General features: G+C 41.3%; 1 protein-coding gene across 1 annotated transcript in view; it reads right to left on the bottom strand.

The window, feature by feature from the left end:
- Positions 1 to 18,019, bottom strand: part of ABCD2 (ATP binding cassette subfamily D member 2) — a 47,456-nt gene extending 29,437 nt beyond the window's left edge. Inside the window, exons 1-6 of the mRNA XM_074583263.1 lie at positions 16,588 to 18,019; positions 15,053 to 15,233; positions 10,924 to 11,045; positions 7,817 to 7,985; positions 4,796 to 4,890; positions 3,299 to 3,444 (exon numbers count right to left, since the gene is read on the bottom strand). Of these exons, the coding sequence (XP_074439364.1) occupies positions 3,299 to 3,444; positions 4,796 to 4,890; positions 7,817 to 7,985; positions 10,924 to 11,045; positions 15,053 to 15,233; positions 16,588 to 17,520 (1,646 nt within the window). The 5' untranslated portion in view covers positions 17,521 to 18,019. The remainder of the gene's footprint in view (positions 1 to 3,298; positions 3,445 to 4,795; positions 4,891 to 7,816; positions 7,986 to 10,923; positions 11,046 to 15,052; positions 15,234 to 16,587) is intronic.
- Between the last annotated feature and the right edge of the window lie 265 nt (positions 18,020 to 18,284).

Raw genomic sequence — 18,284 nt, 5'->3', positions numbered from 1 at the left:
AAACAAGCACCAATATGATGCTGGACTGCTTAAATCCTCTTAAAGCCTCCCTCTCTTCTGCCCACCCTCCTCTTTTACAGGCCTGTCACAGACTGTGGCAGAGCCACACTCACAGAAATCCCCGGGCTTCTCCCTCCCTGCCCCTCAAAAGAGCAGTTTGTCCCACCAGCATCCACCACAACTGTGACTGATTAAGGACAAATTCTGCATGGCCTGGCCCTATATAAGGGGAGAAAAAAATATCTCACAATGATTCACAGAGGTAAAATATAAAAAAGGCAGTATAATGATGCTAAGCAATCTAAAAAGATAAAAAGATAGGGAATCTTTAAAGTCTACATACTGCTAAGTAAAGCTAACTACAAAGTGTTTGCAGTGCTGATGAAATTTGGAGTATACAATGAGATAATTCACTTTTTAATAAATCATACTTTTGTGTGTAGCTTTTGAACTCAGCAAAGACACATGATTTCCCACGCAGATCCGGAATACGATGCTGGAACGTTACAAACAGAGATGAAAAAATAATCTTTTCAGTGAGGTTCTATTTACGGTGGAGTATTTTGTTACTTAGTAGTCAATGTATTCTCCACCATTCATGGTGTGCAGATGAGGTTCCTATATTTGACACAAAGGGCTCATGCAGAATTAAATTCAGCCACAGGGATGCAGGAGTAAACTCTTACCAGGCTCAGTGGTAACTATGTCCACTCCTGGAGAACCATCTCCCATGTTCTTAGACCAGAAACATAATATATACACTTAAACACAATGATGTCATTCTAATTCACTGCTCTGACAGACATCCACCATTCATCCACAATTCAAGAGCCTTCTACTACACCACAGGTTTTACCCACCCACCAAATGAAAGACTGAGGCAGGTTTAATCCAGGTGATACTGTCCTACCACCTCCCAAATCCTCTTAGTTCAGAACATAAATTTTCCCTAAAGTTATGCTGAAATCTATACATGATCAAATGTAGGCAGGGCACTATCTTTTCCAGTCTGCAATTTTAGAATTATGTCTAATAAAAATAAACAAACAGAAGGTAATCCTGACCAAGCAGCAATTTACACGCAGGACCCTCCAAAACAAGCTGCTTTAATTTTGGGACTTCAGAACAATTTACAAACCACTACAGAAATTCTAAATGTATTCTAGATCCAGTGACAGACAAAAAACCCGAACTGAATGTGTAATTTATTTAGGACATAAATAAACGAACTGTTAAAACACTCAGAATTGGAATACAGGCAGAAAAAAAATGCCTGGACCACATAAGGCAATCCAGACAAAAGCCCTAAAAATCCAGCAGATTGGTTGCAAGTCTGGTCCAGAAATTTACAAACTTCCATTTAAAACTGAATGTCCTTCAAGTCATTCTTAGTCTCTCAGATATTCATCTAAGACTCAGTAAGCCAAAGAATACATTGGGCAAAAAAGCAACTCAGGATCCTCAAGGACATCCTAACAAATAAATCTGATTGATTGCTGTCCTACACCAACCCCTTCGGCCACATTCACCCACAAATCCCTACAAGACTTAGTTTCACAGTCCCTTTCCAAATACAAGAGGCCACAATTCTGAGGCTACAGAACCCATACTGACACAGCTGAACTGTCCCCCAAAGTCAACTTCAAAATCTTCAGACACAATGAAGGTGTAGCACTTCTGCAGAAGAGCTTTCTGTCACTCACTGTTGCCCCATTTACCCAGACACCGCTCTGTCCTTGGGAAGGGAATACCCCTGTTGTGCCTAATAAACCCTCCAGGAGGGCAGAGCTCACACAGAGCCACAGAGCCGAGCCACGGCAATGTCACTTAGGTGTTCTGAAGACATCACAGCAGCACCCTTTCTCCTGGGGGATGCTACTAGGATGGACTGCATATGAGTGATACCTTCAGGGTACACTGCAAAGATGATATGCCAATCCCTACATGGCTTTGGTCACCGAGGGCTGCAAAGACACTGGTTGAGTATTAGTTTCTGACCAAAAGTTCTGAAATGTTCCAAAGAAGAGGTCTGATGGACAAGCTCCCCCAGCTCTGAAAACTTAGGGGAAACAGCTAACAAAGATTCATGTTTACAGAAATGAAAACCCAGCAGATGTCATTCAATCCCCTCAACCAGCACCTTGGCAAATCTGCCTGAATGCAATGTAAATCTGTTTGCCTTCACAGAATAAAGGGGACGTAAGTAAAGGGGAAGGGCTGTAGGCAAGCCAGCCTCTGATACTGATTTGAGAAGGGGCTGGGATCACACAGAGGACAGAAGTGGCTGAAACTCAAGATTTTCTGCAAGAAAAAAATTCAGAATAGCTTTTGTTCTGCCTAAGAATAAAAATGGTTTTAAGAATGTCCCGCACAATGTGAATACTGAAATATCGTTTGGAAAAACATTGAACAAAGCATTTTGCTACAAATTCTTGAATTAAACCCTCAAGTGGTTCAGAAAAGTGACAGTGGCTAGCAATAAATTGTACGTATATTTGAAAAATTATAGATAAATGTTCCTTATTACCTGCACCCGCAGCAAGGAAAATCTACTCATCAGTTAATATTTTCCATTCCGCTTAATAGCTTCTACTTTTTAAACAAGACTACAAACTGTACCATGAATACTACTTTTGCCCATGGGAAGAAATGAACTACAGAAAACAATCGAAGATTCTCAGTGTTTGATTTTGCTTTTGCGAAACAACCTAGTTAGAAGTCTCTAAGGAGATATTCTAGAATCAATTGCATTAAATTATGTTCTGAGAGTCCAACAGCAAGGCAGAATACAAATGAAGCACAGAAGAGTCATGTTTCCCTTAGTGAAATAAGCACATATTATAAAAAAGGAAATTTGCAGTTAATATTGGATTAGATTCTGGTTTTGTAGTGTACAAGTTGAAGTTTTGAAAATTATTTTGAGCAATTTAACATTTAGGAACCAAAACACTCTTACTTGTTTTGATCTTTGGTTTTAAAGTGAAATTAGAATTAAGATCTATTAGGTCTATTTCAAATGTCTTTCCGATTCTAGCCTGTTCCCATCATCCGAGTCCTTCGGGACTTTAGTCATCGGGGGAGCATAGGCTCCGTCACAAGTGCATGTGAGCCCTTTCCAATGACTGAAGATTTGCATCACCAACAAGAAGGAATCTTCTTTTTTAGCACTCTCCACACAGCTGAGGTTGTGCTTACCACCTTTTAACTTGGCTGCACATATCACAGATTGAAAATGAGAGGAGCAGGGTGAAAATTCATGTAACCAGAAAAAAAGTATCACCTTGAGCAAAAAACATACCTTTGTGGTATATAAAACATGTGCTGCGGAGGGGGTTTGTAGAGAACTCCTTCATACACGGGCCACAAACCACTTAAAATTCTGAAGAGCGAACTCTTTCCACAGCCATTGGGTCCAGTGATTAAAAGATTCATCCCCTCCTGGACCTACAATAGCAATGAAAATGCAAAGATGTTACTACGCAGTATATATGGCAGAAGACAGTCTAAGACCCCTACAGGCAGTTAGGTGAGCATTTATACCAAATTATCAAGCCGTTTCATTAATTACCTGCACATATTTATACAACTGTTCTGGAATCAATGGCATGGATACATTAAGTGGACTGAAATAATGAAAATAATTTCTATGTCTGACTATTTCTATGAACTACACTGAATATATCATAATGTCAACATAGCACAGTCAGAATCAATTATTCTCATGCAGATTAGGTCCAAAGGTGGTAACAGCATAGAGAGAAGTGCTATGCCCACCAGTGATATCAATTTAAGCTATGTGAGCCTGATCAAATTATTTGGAAAATTTACTTCACATTGGCCTTTCCTGCTTAATTACCAGTGTTATTTTGGCTGTGATGCACTTGTTTTTATTCATTTGAATATTACCCTGTGTATATATGAGTGTATATTTATGCATAATCACAATGTCATTGTTTGCACTTTACATAAGTACATTAACTATTTTTTATTTTGGTTTTGTCTCTTGAGCCAAATGGATAAATATAACTGTCTCCTTGACCATAAAGTTGTAATTTTACAAATGTGAAATTCCTACACTGAAGCCGTTGCAAGTTTTGCCACAGCTAGGTCCCTGTCCTCCTAGCTGCTAATTCCTATACCAACAGAGGTGGCAAGAAGAACATTCTGCTTTAGCTAAATTAAAGGACCTGCTGGAATGATTCATGTTAGTGTTCTGATAACTTCAACTATTTTTTAAAATAATAACATCTGCACTGGAACATGAGATCAGGATATATATGGCAGTAATTCAATAATGGTCTTCCACTAAAATTGTGAGCAGGTATTGAGTGGTATCTGGTAAAAACAATACAAGTTCTTACTGAGTAAAGACTCCATGGCTGGACTTGTGAACTATGCTGTCAACTATTAGTACTGCTCTTTGTGGTGGTCAAGTGAAGCTACAGACTCAGTTTTTTCACTGTTGCTGTGAACTCAGACTTTTAAAGGAGCCTATGTGAGCAAAGCATCCCAATTTCAATGCAATTAAGTAAAGATGGATGCAGACTCCCATATACACCTTTGAAAATCTCAGGTCGGTTTTTCACCTGGCAACAGCACCAGAAATCCTCTCTTCTCTTTCTTTGAGCAGGATAAACTACAGACGTCTGCCTCTATTGAGCTACTATGCCTACCTTTCTGGACTTCCCCTTTTATTCATATGTTCCTCCAAGTACTTAACATAAGGTACATGAATTCTGTGCTGTTTATGTTAATGTGATGGCAACAATCAGAAGATTCTTGCATATCATCTTACTTGGAAGTTTAGTCTGGAAACCACCACATCGCCGTTCGGAGTAATAATAGGAACATTTTCACAAATAATTCCATGATCAACATCAATAACTTTCCCTAGAAACAAACACAGAAAGAAAGATAATAATTAGAGTTTGTGAAACCTTCCATTACGCAATGATATGTGACAGTGTCTGTGTACAGTTGAGAAATATAAATTGACGAGTTTCAAATAACTCTTTTATGTGCTGCAGGTTCCCCTAGTGGAAAATCTGGATAATAAATCTTACTTAGTCAGAAAGACACTGTCAGCAGTAGCCAAGAGTGTGCAATGAATCCCAAATCTGATCATAAATATAATGCCCAATATGCATCATAAATATATAACACACTATAAAGACATGTTTATTCACATCCCACCTCTATTTACTTTATTTAGTTTTAAATAGGTTCTAAATACCAACCAGTAAAAAAGTCCAAGGACCGCCTTAGCCACAGGCAGACCAGTTTACCTTCTCTTGAGGACTTCATTAGAAAATGGAATCTACTTTCACAACCAGCTCTGAAACTCTGAGCCCACTTCAGTCTCCTCCAGCAACGACAGCAAAGCAGAAAACATTTAATGGCTTGCTTCCATCTCTTTTTGAAGCCATAGACACTGTAAGTGTGTCTTGTAAGTATTTGTGGAAACCCATATAATGTATTTCACTTCAGGAGCTACACTTACTATTTGGATTTCTGGCAAATTTAAATATACAATCTCAACTGGACATTTGGATACTCTGTGACATAAGGACTTAGAAATAAATTCTTCTGAAAACAGTGAAAAAATGAAAACAACCCTAACTTCTCAGTTGCCTGTTAATGGCCTTCTCTAACACAACCCTAACAGCTGGGCTTCTGGACAAACATCAGAAATTTTCTTTACAGAGAAGATGCAAGGGAAAGTGACTTCTCTGTGTATTAGAAGGGCTTATTTTATAATTTACACTAATCTGAACATAGAAATGTCACCACAGAAAATCATCCTTCATGATCTTCAGCAAATTCTGCAAAATTCATTCATGTTTTTGATGCACTTGGATACACCGGAGAAATTCTAGTTAAAATAGTAAGCTAAGCAAGTATTAAGTAAACTTAATTCTCATTTCCTAACTTTGCAGTGTTTGATTGCAGCTTTAGGGTGCTTTAAAAGCCTTTTTATGTGCAACCAGAAAGATAATTTGACAGTATTTGTACAAGATGTATAAAAATATATTTCAACTTTAAAATTCTGAATTATTAGATACACTGCATAGATAACAATATTACTATCTGTTAAAAATTTTCAAATATTCTTCATATTTTCACAATTTTCTTATTGACAACAGTAAATGCAAGGCATAGCACAGGCATCCCATAGTTACTTAAACTTATATTTGATGACTTAAAAGGAAATAAGTAGTATGTGTTGAAAATGCCTTTGGGGAAGCTAAATATTAAGATATTTCTTTTCTAACAATGCAGACACATATACATATGTGAGCACGTGTACTTTTATCCACATACAAATCCACTCCACAGGGATTTTTGAAGTATCAAGACCAAAAGAAAGACGGAAAAACAGTATTACAATGGGACTTGTCATAAAAAGTGTGGAGCCTGTGGCCTAGATTCATCTGGCCTAAATTCTCCTTAAGTCCTCGTGCACAATGCTTGGTATTGGCTAGCTGCCTCTGAGACCCTACAACCGCTCAGGAGCGAACCCCAGTCACCGCGACTTAGGAGGAATTCAGGCTGGATGAAATGTGTGACTGTAGTGGAATCAAATCTTGGGAAAAGGCTGCAGAGAAGAAAGGAGCGAGATACAAGCATACTAGACCAAAAGGGAACACGAGAAGCGTGCTTGCATACCTGAACTGTATTTGGTTTTGGTTTTAAAACAGAGTTATCTACAAAGGGCCCCCAAATTACTTTGTTGCTCCAGGAACTACAAACCTGTTCTCTTGTACATGGCAACATGTAACAATTATAAAATGCCATTTCTTTTAACATCGGCCAAATATTACCAAGATCTACAAGATTAAGACATCGTCTATTTCCACAGCTATCCAACACACCGCATCAGACTTCATTATGAAGAACCTTGTCAGAGGACTTTTAAGAAATCCATGCCAAAGGGCAGCACTGCCGAAATTGCTGAAAGAAATTATTTCATAAAGAGCACTGTGGTGCCTTCAACTCTACTGAGGTTCAAGTTTTCAAAGGGAGGGAAAGAGGCTTTTCAACACCACAGAGGGGTGAAGCAGAAGGGGTCTATTGGGAAAATTGGGAAAAGCCCATTGCAAAAGATGCCTTTAAGTACCTCAGAGAGAGGCTGGACACCAGCGGAAGAGAGAGGTGTCACATAATGGAGCACGGTAAGAAATGGATGTACACAGAAAATGTTTTGGGAAGGGTGGAGACAGAAAGATAGTGGCACCAGCAAGACACAGGATAGGACAGGAGGGATAAGGTATATATTGATCAGACCATCTGGGAGGTGAGGGGAAAGGTAAAGTTGCCAGCCCATTTTCAGTTGAAAATTCCCACTAAATTATGAACAAATGAGCACAGCCTGATTTTTAGTCACTGAAAACAAAGTGGTATTTTCATCAAAAACTACAGAACCAATCTGTCTTTCCCTCCTACCCCAAACAAAATAACGTAGTGTTTGAAGATGAAAAAGTTACAGTCTCAGTTTTCTGAAAAAAATTAAGTGCCAGAGGAAAGCAGGCACTGTCCATATAAGAATAATACCATCGCCACCAATAATAGTTTAGTTGAAACGCCTTTTTCATTGAAAGTTTTCACAGAAAACATTTGAGCCATTTTGTGTATTAGAAAAGCGCTGCATAAGCACAGAGTTACAAAATAGCAGGAGGTTAAAATGGAAGGCAACATGGTCTCCGGGGTATCAAGGCTGAGAGGTTGATTTGTTGTAGAAACAAAACCTCTGTTCACCACCTGTCCCACTGCACCAGTCCCACACACAGGGAAATACATACAAATATGTATTAATTACCTTTGACTTCTAAAGGCCCATCGTTGTGTAATTCTGCTTTATCTTCATTCTTGCTGTTGTTTTCAGACCCTTGAATAACAGCAGTTCTTTTGTAGATGCCTCTCTTCACCTCGTCAAAGACTGAAAACATGTTGTAGACGCGGGCGGTGTAGCCTGCTAGCTCAGTAACCTGAGAAACAACAAATGCCTCATTTCAGTTATACTTCACATATTCTATAAATGAAAAGTTTGGCCAAAGATTCACGAAAAAACATTCCCAGTTATTCTGAGACAGTGCTTCTCAATTATTACTCCGGAAAGATCAATGATGCGTCTTTCAACGCCTATCAATTTTCATTCCTTGAGATTTTGTGCTAACCCTTATGCCACCCACAGCTCCTACCAGCCAGCAGACAGAACTGGTTGGAGGGGGACAGCTTTCAGCCAATGTAAGCTACGATAGCTCCAATAAATGAGGAGGTTGCAGGGACCGTGCTTTCCGTGGATCAGTAGCCTTCAACCAGCAGAGAATAGCTATTAGCATATCTGAAAATAGAGAGCCTATCATACAAGAGCAAAACAAAATCTCTGCATTTGCCAGTAAAATAAAGGTCCACAGAAGTGAGAAAAACTGGCATCTGTAATTATTTATGTTTACTTCCCTGTATTCCCAAAAACCTCCTGTGGGAAAGGTGTGCTTTTCTGCGTCAAACAGGCAGCACCAGGGCATCCTAATCTAAAATAAACTACAAAAAAGAAATTACTCTTCTGTCAACTGCATGCTAGAGTAAGAGAGCTAAATCTGAGACCTTGGATTAGAAGCAAGCATTTTTTAAGATAGTGAGGTCTCTTAAAAGGCTTTCTCCTTTTTTTTTTGGTCCTTTTGTCACAATTTCCGCCTGGTGAAGACAGAAACCACAGATCTCTGGACTTGATAACTTCCTATTCGTGGGCAGCAACATCACCAAGAGCTCCCAAAGAACTGCCTTCATCTGCTGGCAGCAAAGAATAAAACCCAGACATCTTATTATAAATGTACTATTAGCAGGTTTTCAAAGGATGAATTTTTATACTAATTGCAGAGAGCAAGACAAGAATAGCAAGAAAATGAGTCTGAGATTATAAAATCATTAGCTTACTGTGGCTAAATACATACACCCCATGACTGAGTTCACCTGCTATGGCGTACATAATTTCAATACAAAATCCTCTATAAATTTCACTATTTGTGCCAGATTCAGAAGTGAGTGCTAGTTCTGGCCACACGGCCATCGCTCCACTGGAGGTTGACAAGTATACAACATCCCAAAAACCTCAATTTAAAAAGAGTAAACACTCGATGTTTCAACTCCATCAGCTGTACATTCTTTTGCACTACTGGTAATTGCATTAACAGCTGTGAAAAGTATTGGTCTAGCAGCACCTGAGGCAGTAGGTAACACATGGGACCTGTAACGTCATTCTCCACACCGGAGTCTTTCTAGCAATTTCAGCGGGAGCTCATGCCAGGACTGAGTGCTCCGTACAGCGTCGTCAGTGGCATCTGACAGAGAGAATCCTGCACGTGATGAACGGAACTCGTATCAACTGTGCCCCAGAAGAAACATAACTTGTAGTAAGTTTTTAAACCATGACCCTACAAACTTGCTTTGTCAAAACATGAAATGCTACCATCTAAACTATTGACCTGCAAAGAAAAGTTGAGCCCACCTCATCTGCACTCTGAATTACATTGACTGGAAGGAGGATGCCCTGGTGGATCAGGTGGGCAAGAACTGGAACTTCACTACCACTTGAAGTGAATTGTCCCTTGGAAACTGCCTGAATCACGAAATGGGAATGACACTGTGGTTAAAGTACCACAGTGTCTCTTGAAGAGAAGTATGAATGTAAAATTAAGATGGAAATTTATAGAACTGGTCTTTGATCTCATGCTGTCTGGATTAAAATCTTACCATGTCATAAACAAAGTGAGCTTGTTCAGTTGTTCCTACTATGTTGTGAGTATTTTTGTTTCCAAAAGATAAAGCCACAATGTTTATAAGTCCCCATGTACATTATATAAATGGCTTAAATGCTGAAAATAAAAGAGAAATTACATCAGGTTTTCTGGCAGTATCTTTAGAGCAGAGGCTAAGCAGGGGAACAGCGAAAGGAGCATAGGTCAAAATCACAGTCCATTAGAAGACCCCTTCTGAAAAAAGCACAGACTCTGGCTTTGTCAGGGTCCATATCTGAAGGTGCCAAAGTACCCTTCCCCCTGCAGTTTACAAAGCTGTAGCTATTATGGCTGAATTCCAAGTAAGGAATCCATAGTCTTCGACTAGCTGCCTAGCTAATGCGTGCCTCCTAGCACTGCACTGGGAAAAGGGGTCCTCAACAAAGGGACGAGCAAAAACCAATTAAACAAATGCAGAACCAACATGCAGAAGGAAACCTTGAGGAGAATAACAGCGTTGCCTCACTTTTCTTTTACTTAACAGCCAGCACCTAGAGAAACCCCCAAGAGCAACCACAAGTGAAAGCCCAACTTTACTGGAACTTGGGTAAGGACCTGAAACAACATTTCTGACCTCCCAGACGAACACCCTGTACCTCTAGACAATCTGCTATCCCAAGGTGGATTTTTTCCTGCTAAAATTTCCCTACTTTGCAAAATTACTTACAATTTAGCAGGTTTACAGGATACTGAAAATAGCCCTACAGTTTTAGGTGGCCAGGAAATAAGTATTCAGTTCTCTTTGTGTTTCATGCAAAACACGACACTTCCAACAGAAGAGTACCAATACATTGGAGGCAGCCAGCTTGAATTCAAGTTTGTACTCCAAACAGAGGAGGAATTTGAACCTTTTTCGCTTACATTCCAGGAGCTTCTATTGCTCTCTGATGGCACCTGAACACAGGTATTAAAAATTACATTTACATGCTGCACCATACTGGCAACTGTGCACTTTAGACTCTGCGGACTTAACTCTAAAGACCAAACTATCAGTTCAAAGATCTCCATGGATTTAGTTGCAATAGAATTTTCCTTTAAAAATGCACTTTTTTTAACATTTTATAGTAAATGTAAATTCTGTTTTACTTTTTTTTCCTCTTCTGTTTTGTGTATGACAGATGTACAGTACCTCTTTGTACGAAGACATAATCCTTTCAATAGCATCTGCTCCAGAGATCAGCAAGTTTCGCGATGTAGTAAAAGCTTCTGTTCTTTCACTAACCATTGCCTGTTTCTGGCCATCTTCCAATTCTAAAAGTAAAAAAAGGTTTCTGTTAAAACATTCTTCTGAAAATTATCTCTACAAATTAAATTACGATTAGAATGTGAGCCATTATAGAGCAGCTTTTAAATTAAGAAAAAGTTAACACTACAAAGACAGTCTTTCAAGAAGAACTGTTGAATGTAACTAGCATAGATAGCTTGGTAACAAGGAATAAGTGGGAGTGTATGGATTTCATCTTCTTATGCAAAACATCCTATTCTTTTACACTATTTGTCTACATAGATAATTTTCCTTTTAATATATCATTATTCAACCTAATTATTTCAAAATAAGAAAAAGTGAAACCTAAGCAATGATCTGAAACAGTTTTTTAATAGTATTTTTACTACTTTAGCAATTATTGAAGCTTTACTTATTCACTAACTTCATGTAAAAGGAAATAGTCATATTGATGGAAATTTGGCAAGATGATTATATTTCTGTAAGAAAGCAATAAGCTCTTTTATTATCAAAGGCACGGCTTAAGTAGGATACCTCTTTCACAACACAGTTTCTCTCTTCATCTAACCCCAGAACAAAGTTGTGATGCTTTGTTTATGACACTGCATCCAATTAGCAAGAAAACTCTTGCTCATAAGAACATGTCAGCAGCAACAGGCAAGGAGAAAACAGCAGCAGAAATTATGGAAGATATGTGAGAAATAAGTATGTTTACATTGAACATATCTACATATACTCTTGCTACCATGTGACGTACAGATTTATATGGCATAGTCACCTTGCAACATTTACTTCTTGAAGGAATCAAGATTTAAAAAGAAGTGGCTGAATATTTTAAGACTGAACGTTGTTTCAGCATTAGTAGTTGCATCCACAAAAAAGACAACAACAATGTGGAGTAAACCACTCAAAGATTTTTCACATACAAGATTTAGAATTAAAGGTCTCAAGGGTTTTCCGCATCACATAACTTTATATATATATATTTACATATTGCTTAAGTCTGTTGCAGAATGAGGTCTGGATATTATTTTTTTTTCTGAAGTTTGTAAAGTTTTTTTAAAGTTTCTTTCTTAAGCTAAGCTGCTGCTAGGCACCAGGTGTGGCACGGTAATAGGCGTATCCAGCATGGCAACTCCTGTATTAGCAACTGTTATTAACGTCCTCTTGATGTTTGCACAGTGCTGATAGTCAAGAAAAATCTAGGAGGAATTCCCTGCAGGTTTAATGTGACTATAAATGTTATGGGCTAAGTCAAACAATGCAAGAGTATAGCAAACAGTATTTTTTAACTTGGTGAGTAACTGTCTCACCTCCCTGACAAGATCAGATTCTAGAACTCTGGTTTCTAGAAATCTACATGCAGTACCAAAGACACTTGTATCTGTCTGTCTTTATTAGTTAAATCTAAATGTTATTTTGTTTTCATTTACACATCCATAAAGGAATCCCTACATAATTACATCTGAATCACTGAATTACACTATGGGTAATTTAGGAAAAAAATTTTTTAAATTCTTGCATCATAATTTTGCATATATATATATATGTTACTCTTTCTGGCCTCAGATGTTTCTTCTCACAATTTTCATTAACTGAGATACAGGTACAAATTTGAGATACATGTTCAAACATGCAGCCCGTGCTACGTAGGACCACCACAATTAAATCATTTAGGAATCAGGTACAGTTTAACTATACTAATGCAGCATTCCTCCTGGATGTAAATGCAGAATTGACTGAGGGCTGCTTCCAGCGCCCAAGCTAGCTCATCTAGCAAGGTTCCACAAACCACTGCATTGGTGATTTTAGGAGTATTTGAAAAAATAAAATTATATAAAATTTATGAGAATTTCACTGTTCCAAAACACCAGCTCTTCTATTACATGCCTTATCCACCAAGATTACTTTCCTTGAACTTTTTGTCCAAAACGTTTTTCATACGGCTGGCCTCCTGAGTTTGAAGAAGGGGTGCGTTGTAACAGGGCAGACAGGCTGTCTCTGTTTCCTACAGAATCTAACATTTCCCTTTTCATCTTCATTTATGTAATTGATAGTCACACTTGGTTTATAAACAAAGATTAGTGTTCACTGTGCATACAGAAATCAAAGTCTTGCTTCCAAAAATAGTCACTTTCCACAGGCTGATGAGAGACACCACATTTGGAACACCAAACATTTAATACAAAAAGAACAAGAAATGTTATCAAATGTGAATCTTGGCTATGGCAGTTAATTTCTTCCCTGAAATATGTAAAAGAATTAGCAATTTTCAATCAGAAATAACACCATCATAGATGCGTTTTCCTTTTTATTGCAGGATTTTTTTTTTTTTTTTTTTTTTTTTTTTGTGTGTGTGTCCCTCAAGAAGTGTACGAAATCTACTGCTTTACACCTTTAGTCTTGGGTCTGGTCATGATACCAGTTTTTTTGCATATCCCTGATTCTGGTGATTTATCCTAAAGTAATAAATCCACTGTCTTTTACTTCAGATATCAATACACTTGCATCTGACCTGCTGAGGCACAAAGCAGTTTTCCCAAGCAGATTGACGGTAAATTTAGGTCTGCTTGATTCTTTGAATACCTGTTACACTTTGAACCGGTCTTGACAGTGTTGATTTGTCAGAATTATGTTTGCGATCCACCATCATGATATGCCTCAGCTCTCCATAATAAGCCTTATGCTTTAACTTTTTATGTTGCTGGTGGCAGATATTCTTCCGCTTTTCAACATGAGCCATTGCTGCATCTTTCTTTTCTCCCACATTTGAAAAGTATTTATCAAAAGAAGACTCATGAGTAACAGGAATGTTATATGGTTTAACATGAATATGAGTCTTTTTTATATTCATGCTGTAATAACACGGAGATACTTACAGTGTGTGGTTAAATGAACTGTTTCTTGACTGTACTCATTCCTGTCATAGCAGACTCATTACTTCGTCTGTTGTGCCGATAGCCTTCATTGCAAGGTGAAATGGTTTTGTACAAACTCTTCTGTTTGGAATAGGACCTCACGATATTTTTGAAGCTGTTACCAGGATAGGAGCCAGGGTCCTGGTATAGTGCCCTCCTGGGCCCTGTGATGGGCAGCAGCTCAGACAGCTGAACACCCAGCCATGTGCCAACACAATTGCAAGGAAACTAAACCATGTGGGGGCAACAAAGTCATCCTACAGGTCAAACAAAGCTTGTTTGGAATATAACTACCAAGACCTGCAAGGAAAATAGTTCAGTCATTTCTGATTAAATGTCCCCAAGTTAGAACTGATCCTTCTGCAGACACTCTAGGATCTGTGCTTTAAAGAATCCTATGGAATTTGTAATATATTCTATGGTTCTAATTGCGCATTAAGGAAGCCTGTTGAGACAAACTTCCCCACTTGCCTTTCACTATCCTTTCTTAATTACCTTTCTTTCTGCTCTTTTTTTTGTTTTTTTCTTTGTTTTGTTTTTTTTTAATTGCATCTGCAATAACAACACTACTTGTGTCTCGTTTCACTTCCTGGAAAGTTGTGATAGGATGTCAAAAATTACACTATCCAAGCTTGGAATCTGAATTTCACTTTCTTTTCTCCCAGAGAGTCAGGGAAAAACAGCAGCTCCTAACAGGTCAACACATAAGAGAATAATTATCTATAATTACACGATGATTCGTAGAAGGAGAAGATAAGCACTATAGGGAAGTTAATAGTATTATTTTGTAAAGTAGTAGGAGATGCTGCAAAAATCAGCATGCCATCCCAACGGTGGCTAGCAAATAAGGAGTGTAATTATCATTATAATCTCATGTGACACAACAATCCTCTAAGTCCTGAATTCATGCTGCTTATCAAGCTTATGTTCAAAGTTGGATCTTTTGCGTTGCTCTTTCCTCAGATGACGTGCTGTGCTTCAAAATCACACACAAGACACAGATGTTGTAATAAAGGCTGTGAATAATAAATATGAATGGCATCCGTGGGAAGTACAGTCTTTTGAGGAGGTAACTTTAAAGAAACATTTAGAAATTAAGTAAAAAATGGTATTACCGCCATCTGCAAATCCTGTTGCGGTGATGATGGGCACAGCGACCATAATCATACCACAGCTACTCCAGACATACTTCATCAGGAACTGCTCTATCATGATGTACCATAAACGTTTGGACAAGATGAGATTCATTTGATCTGCCAAAGCCTTGTAGCTTTTTTGCAGTTGTTTCATTTCTACCTACAGTTAAAAAATAAAACATTATTACAACACAACAAAGATGCACATGTCATACAAGATACATTCACCTACAGTCGCGAAATAATCAGGTACCCAGAGCTGTGACTTCTGAGTCACATCTGCTGCGTGGCACTTTATTTTCACAGTGCTGCAGTCTCACAGCAAAAGTGCACAGCTTTATGGAAGTCAGTGGACCTGGTTCTTATTTACACCACCATCTCTCGATAGCACATTGGCAGGTTTTCAGCTTTTTTAAGATCTCTGATATATACAAGAACAACATACAAGGCAGTCACAACAGCTGATTCTAACAACCAAAATAAGATTGATTGCACATCCTTTTAATGAAGCTGCAGCTGTAGAATTTCACAGCAACGAAACTCCCCGTATTGGAAAGCATTTGGGGATCAATTATCTCCAATGACTTAAAGTTGCAGAGCTAATCCTTGAAATGCAATGCTGCTTGGTTTTGCAAGCAGTCTGGAGAAAGAGAGAACTATCCCAAGACGTACAACAAGTTGACAGTTGCATATATGATACAATGCATTCAGTTCAAGCCAATATATGTGGGAATTGAAGAACTGTTTAATTTAGCTGCACTTCAAACATTAGCATAGGCAGCTTTTGAGAATGATTGCTTCTATCAAAATAAACCATTTACATTATATAATCATTGCTTGGACTGAACGAGTAATACTTCAGGCTGGTTTCCAGCTTTCATTTTCAGCTTACATAAAACAACTTTTTTTTCCAAACCGTGTTAGAAAGGTGTTACAGCCAAAATCCACTCCTAATAAAAATATGAAGAGCTCCTTAATAAGGTGGCTTTAAAACAAGACATTAGTTTATGTAACTGTGACTGCTGAACTACTGTACTTAAGCTATTTTAAGACTCTGATGACTACATCTTTGCTTAGCTATGTAAAAGAGTGTCAAATGTTGTAGTGCTCTCTGTGCTATCACAGAGTTTTCCCCTAGACTTTCTGCTGCGCCCTGGTTGCTATTTCTGCAGCATTACATCTGGTAGTTCATAAACATGGGGAAAAAAAAAAAAGCCTGGAAAAGTTAAGCAGAATGGACTGGGTGGGGGAAAAACAGAGATTAGCTTTCTAGAAAAGCATAGGATCCAGCTGCAAAACAGGAACATTGTCAGAGCACAAGGGAACTAAGGTCCACTCCCTCCTGATACCGCCTGTGAGACTGCATTTTCCTAGGAAACGGGAAGTGCTAGCTGTAAACAGGTTTAAATGTCAGAGGGGCCCAAAGTGCTCAGGGAGGGCAGCAGGGGAAGTGCAGGTCAGCTCCGGCACTGCAGGAGCAACCCCAACAACCCTCCGATTTCCCTCCTCCTTACCTTGTGCCCTCGGTAAAAGGCGATCTCTTCCACGTTGGCAATGATGCGTGAATGCATGAAGCGCAGATAGCCCTTCTTGTGCGCCTCCTCAGCCACCAGCTTGCCGAACTTGGGCGAGCAGGCTTTGAGTACGCGGGCCGTAGCGTAGACGACGAGCCCGGCCAGGAGCGTGGGCCCGATCGGGTTAGCCCCTCGGGACCGCGCCGTGCGGATGAGGGTGTAGGAGGTGAGCATGACATCCAGGATGGGCTTGGTGAGGTTGGAGTAGAGATGCGCCACGGACTGTGAGAACATCATGATGTCCTCGGTGAGGGACTGGTCAGGGTTGGCCAGCCGCCCATCCATGCTGATCACTCTGTAGTAAGTCTGGTTGGCAAAGTAGGTCTCATAGGCGTGATACACCAGGCGCGTGCGGAAGGCGAGGGCCAGCTTGCACTCCAGGTACCGTATGGTGCTGTTCACGAAAGTGGCCGGGATTGCAATCATCAGCCATTTGATTAATTTGAAGACAAAGCTCCTGGGCTTTTTTTCCACAATGCTTTTCACAATCTTACCATCGAGGGCGGCCACATAGATGGAGAGGAAGGTCCTGGAAACCAGAGCGACAGAGTGTAGGCAGAGCAAGCCCAGCTCAGCGCTCACCAGCTTCGGAAAGAACAGCTTACGAAGTTCCAGCAGCTGCTTGAAAAATTCGGCGTTGACGGTGGGGGAGGCTCTGCCCCGGCTGCCGGGGCGGTGCGGCTCCCCCCGGCCCCCCTCATCCCGGCCGGCATCCTGCGAGCCGCCTTTGCAGCCCCGCTTCATGCGCCGGCGGATGATGGGGTAGAGGATTTTGAGCCCGTACGCCGCGGCCAGCAGGCAGGCAGCCCTCTTCGCCGCGCTCGCCCGGCTCCATTGCACCCGCCGGGCCGCCGCATGCAGCATGTGGGTCATCCTTCCCCGGCCGCAGGCACCGCGTCGCGCCGGTCCTTAGCAGGGGCGGCTCATGGCCGGCAGGAAGGTCGGCCCCGCCGGGTCTTCATCGGCCCGCCGGCGGCTCCGGCTGCCCGCCGGCCGCCCTGCGGTGACAGATGCCGAATGAGCCGGGCCTCCCGGGGGCGATGGTCGCCTTCAAAGCCCGGCGCGTTGCACAACGCAGCCCGGCGCCGCGCAGCCCGCCCCGCCGACCACCATTGGCTGCGCGGAGCGGGGCGGCACCGGCAGCGGCCCGGCTCCCGCACGGCTCCCCCGCACCCCGGCGGCGCTTGTCCCTCTCGGTACCGGGTTGACAGCGGGTCCCCCAGGAGCTCGTCCCCGGCCGCACCGTTGTATTCCGCCGGAGCTCGGCCCTGCCTGCGCGGCGGGCCCCCGGAGCGCCACCCGGTAGCGCCTAAGGCTGCGGCCAGCCCTTTCCTTCCGCCTGCCCTGCGGAGCAGGCACCGCCTCCGGCCACGGCCCCGCCGGCGCCGCGGGGGGGAGCAGGGCGGGGGCGACGGCGGCGGGGCGCCCTCGGGCCGTGCGGTAGCTCCGGCGCCCGCCCCAGCCCTCCCCCGGCGCGGTAACGTGGCGACGGGGGGGAGGCGGACAGCTGGTGCTGGGCGAGCGGCGGGCAAGGGCAGCGATCGGCCGGTGGCTGCGGAGCGGCCCGGGCTGGGAAGCCTGGCCGGAGGAGGGGGCACCCGGGCGGCGCGGCGTCTCCGCGGGCAGAGCTTTCAAAA

The sequence above is a fragment of the Larus michahellis genome, chromosome 1 (genome assembly GCF_964199755.1).
Source record: "Larus michahellis chromosome 1, bLarMic1.1, whole genome shotgun sequence".
NCBI classification, from domain to species: Eukaryota; Metazoa; Chordata; class Aves; order Charadriiformes; family Laridae; genus Larus; species Larus michahellis.
This window is presented reverse-complemented; position numbering and strand designations above follow the sequence as displayed.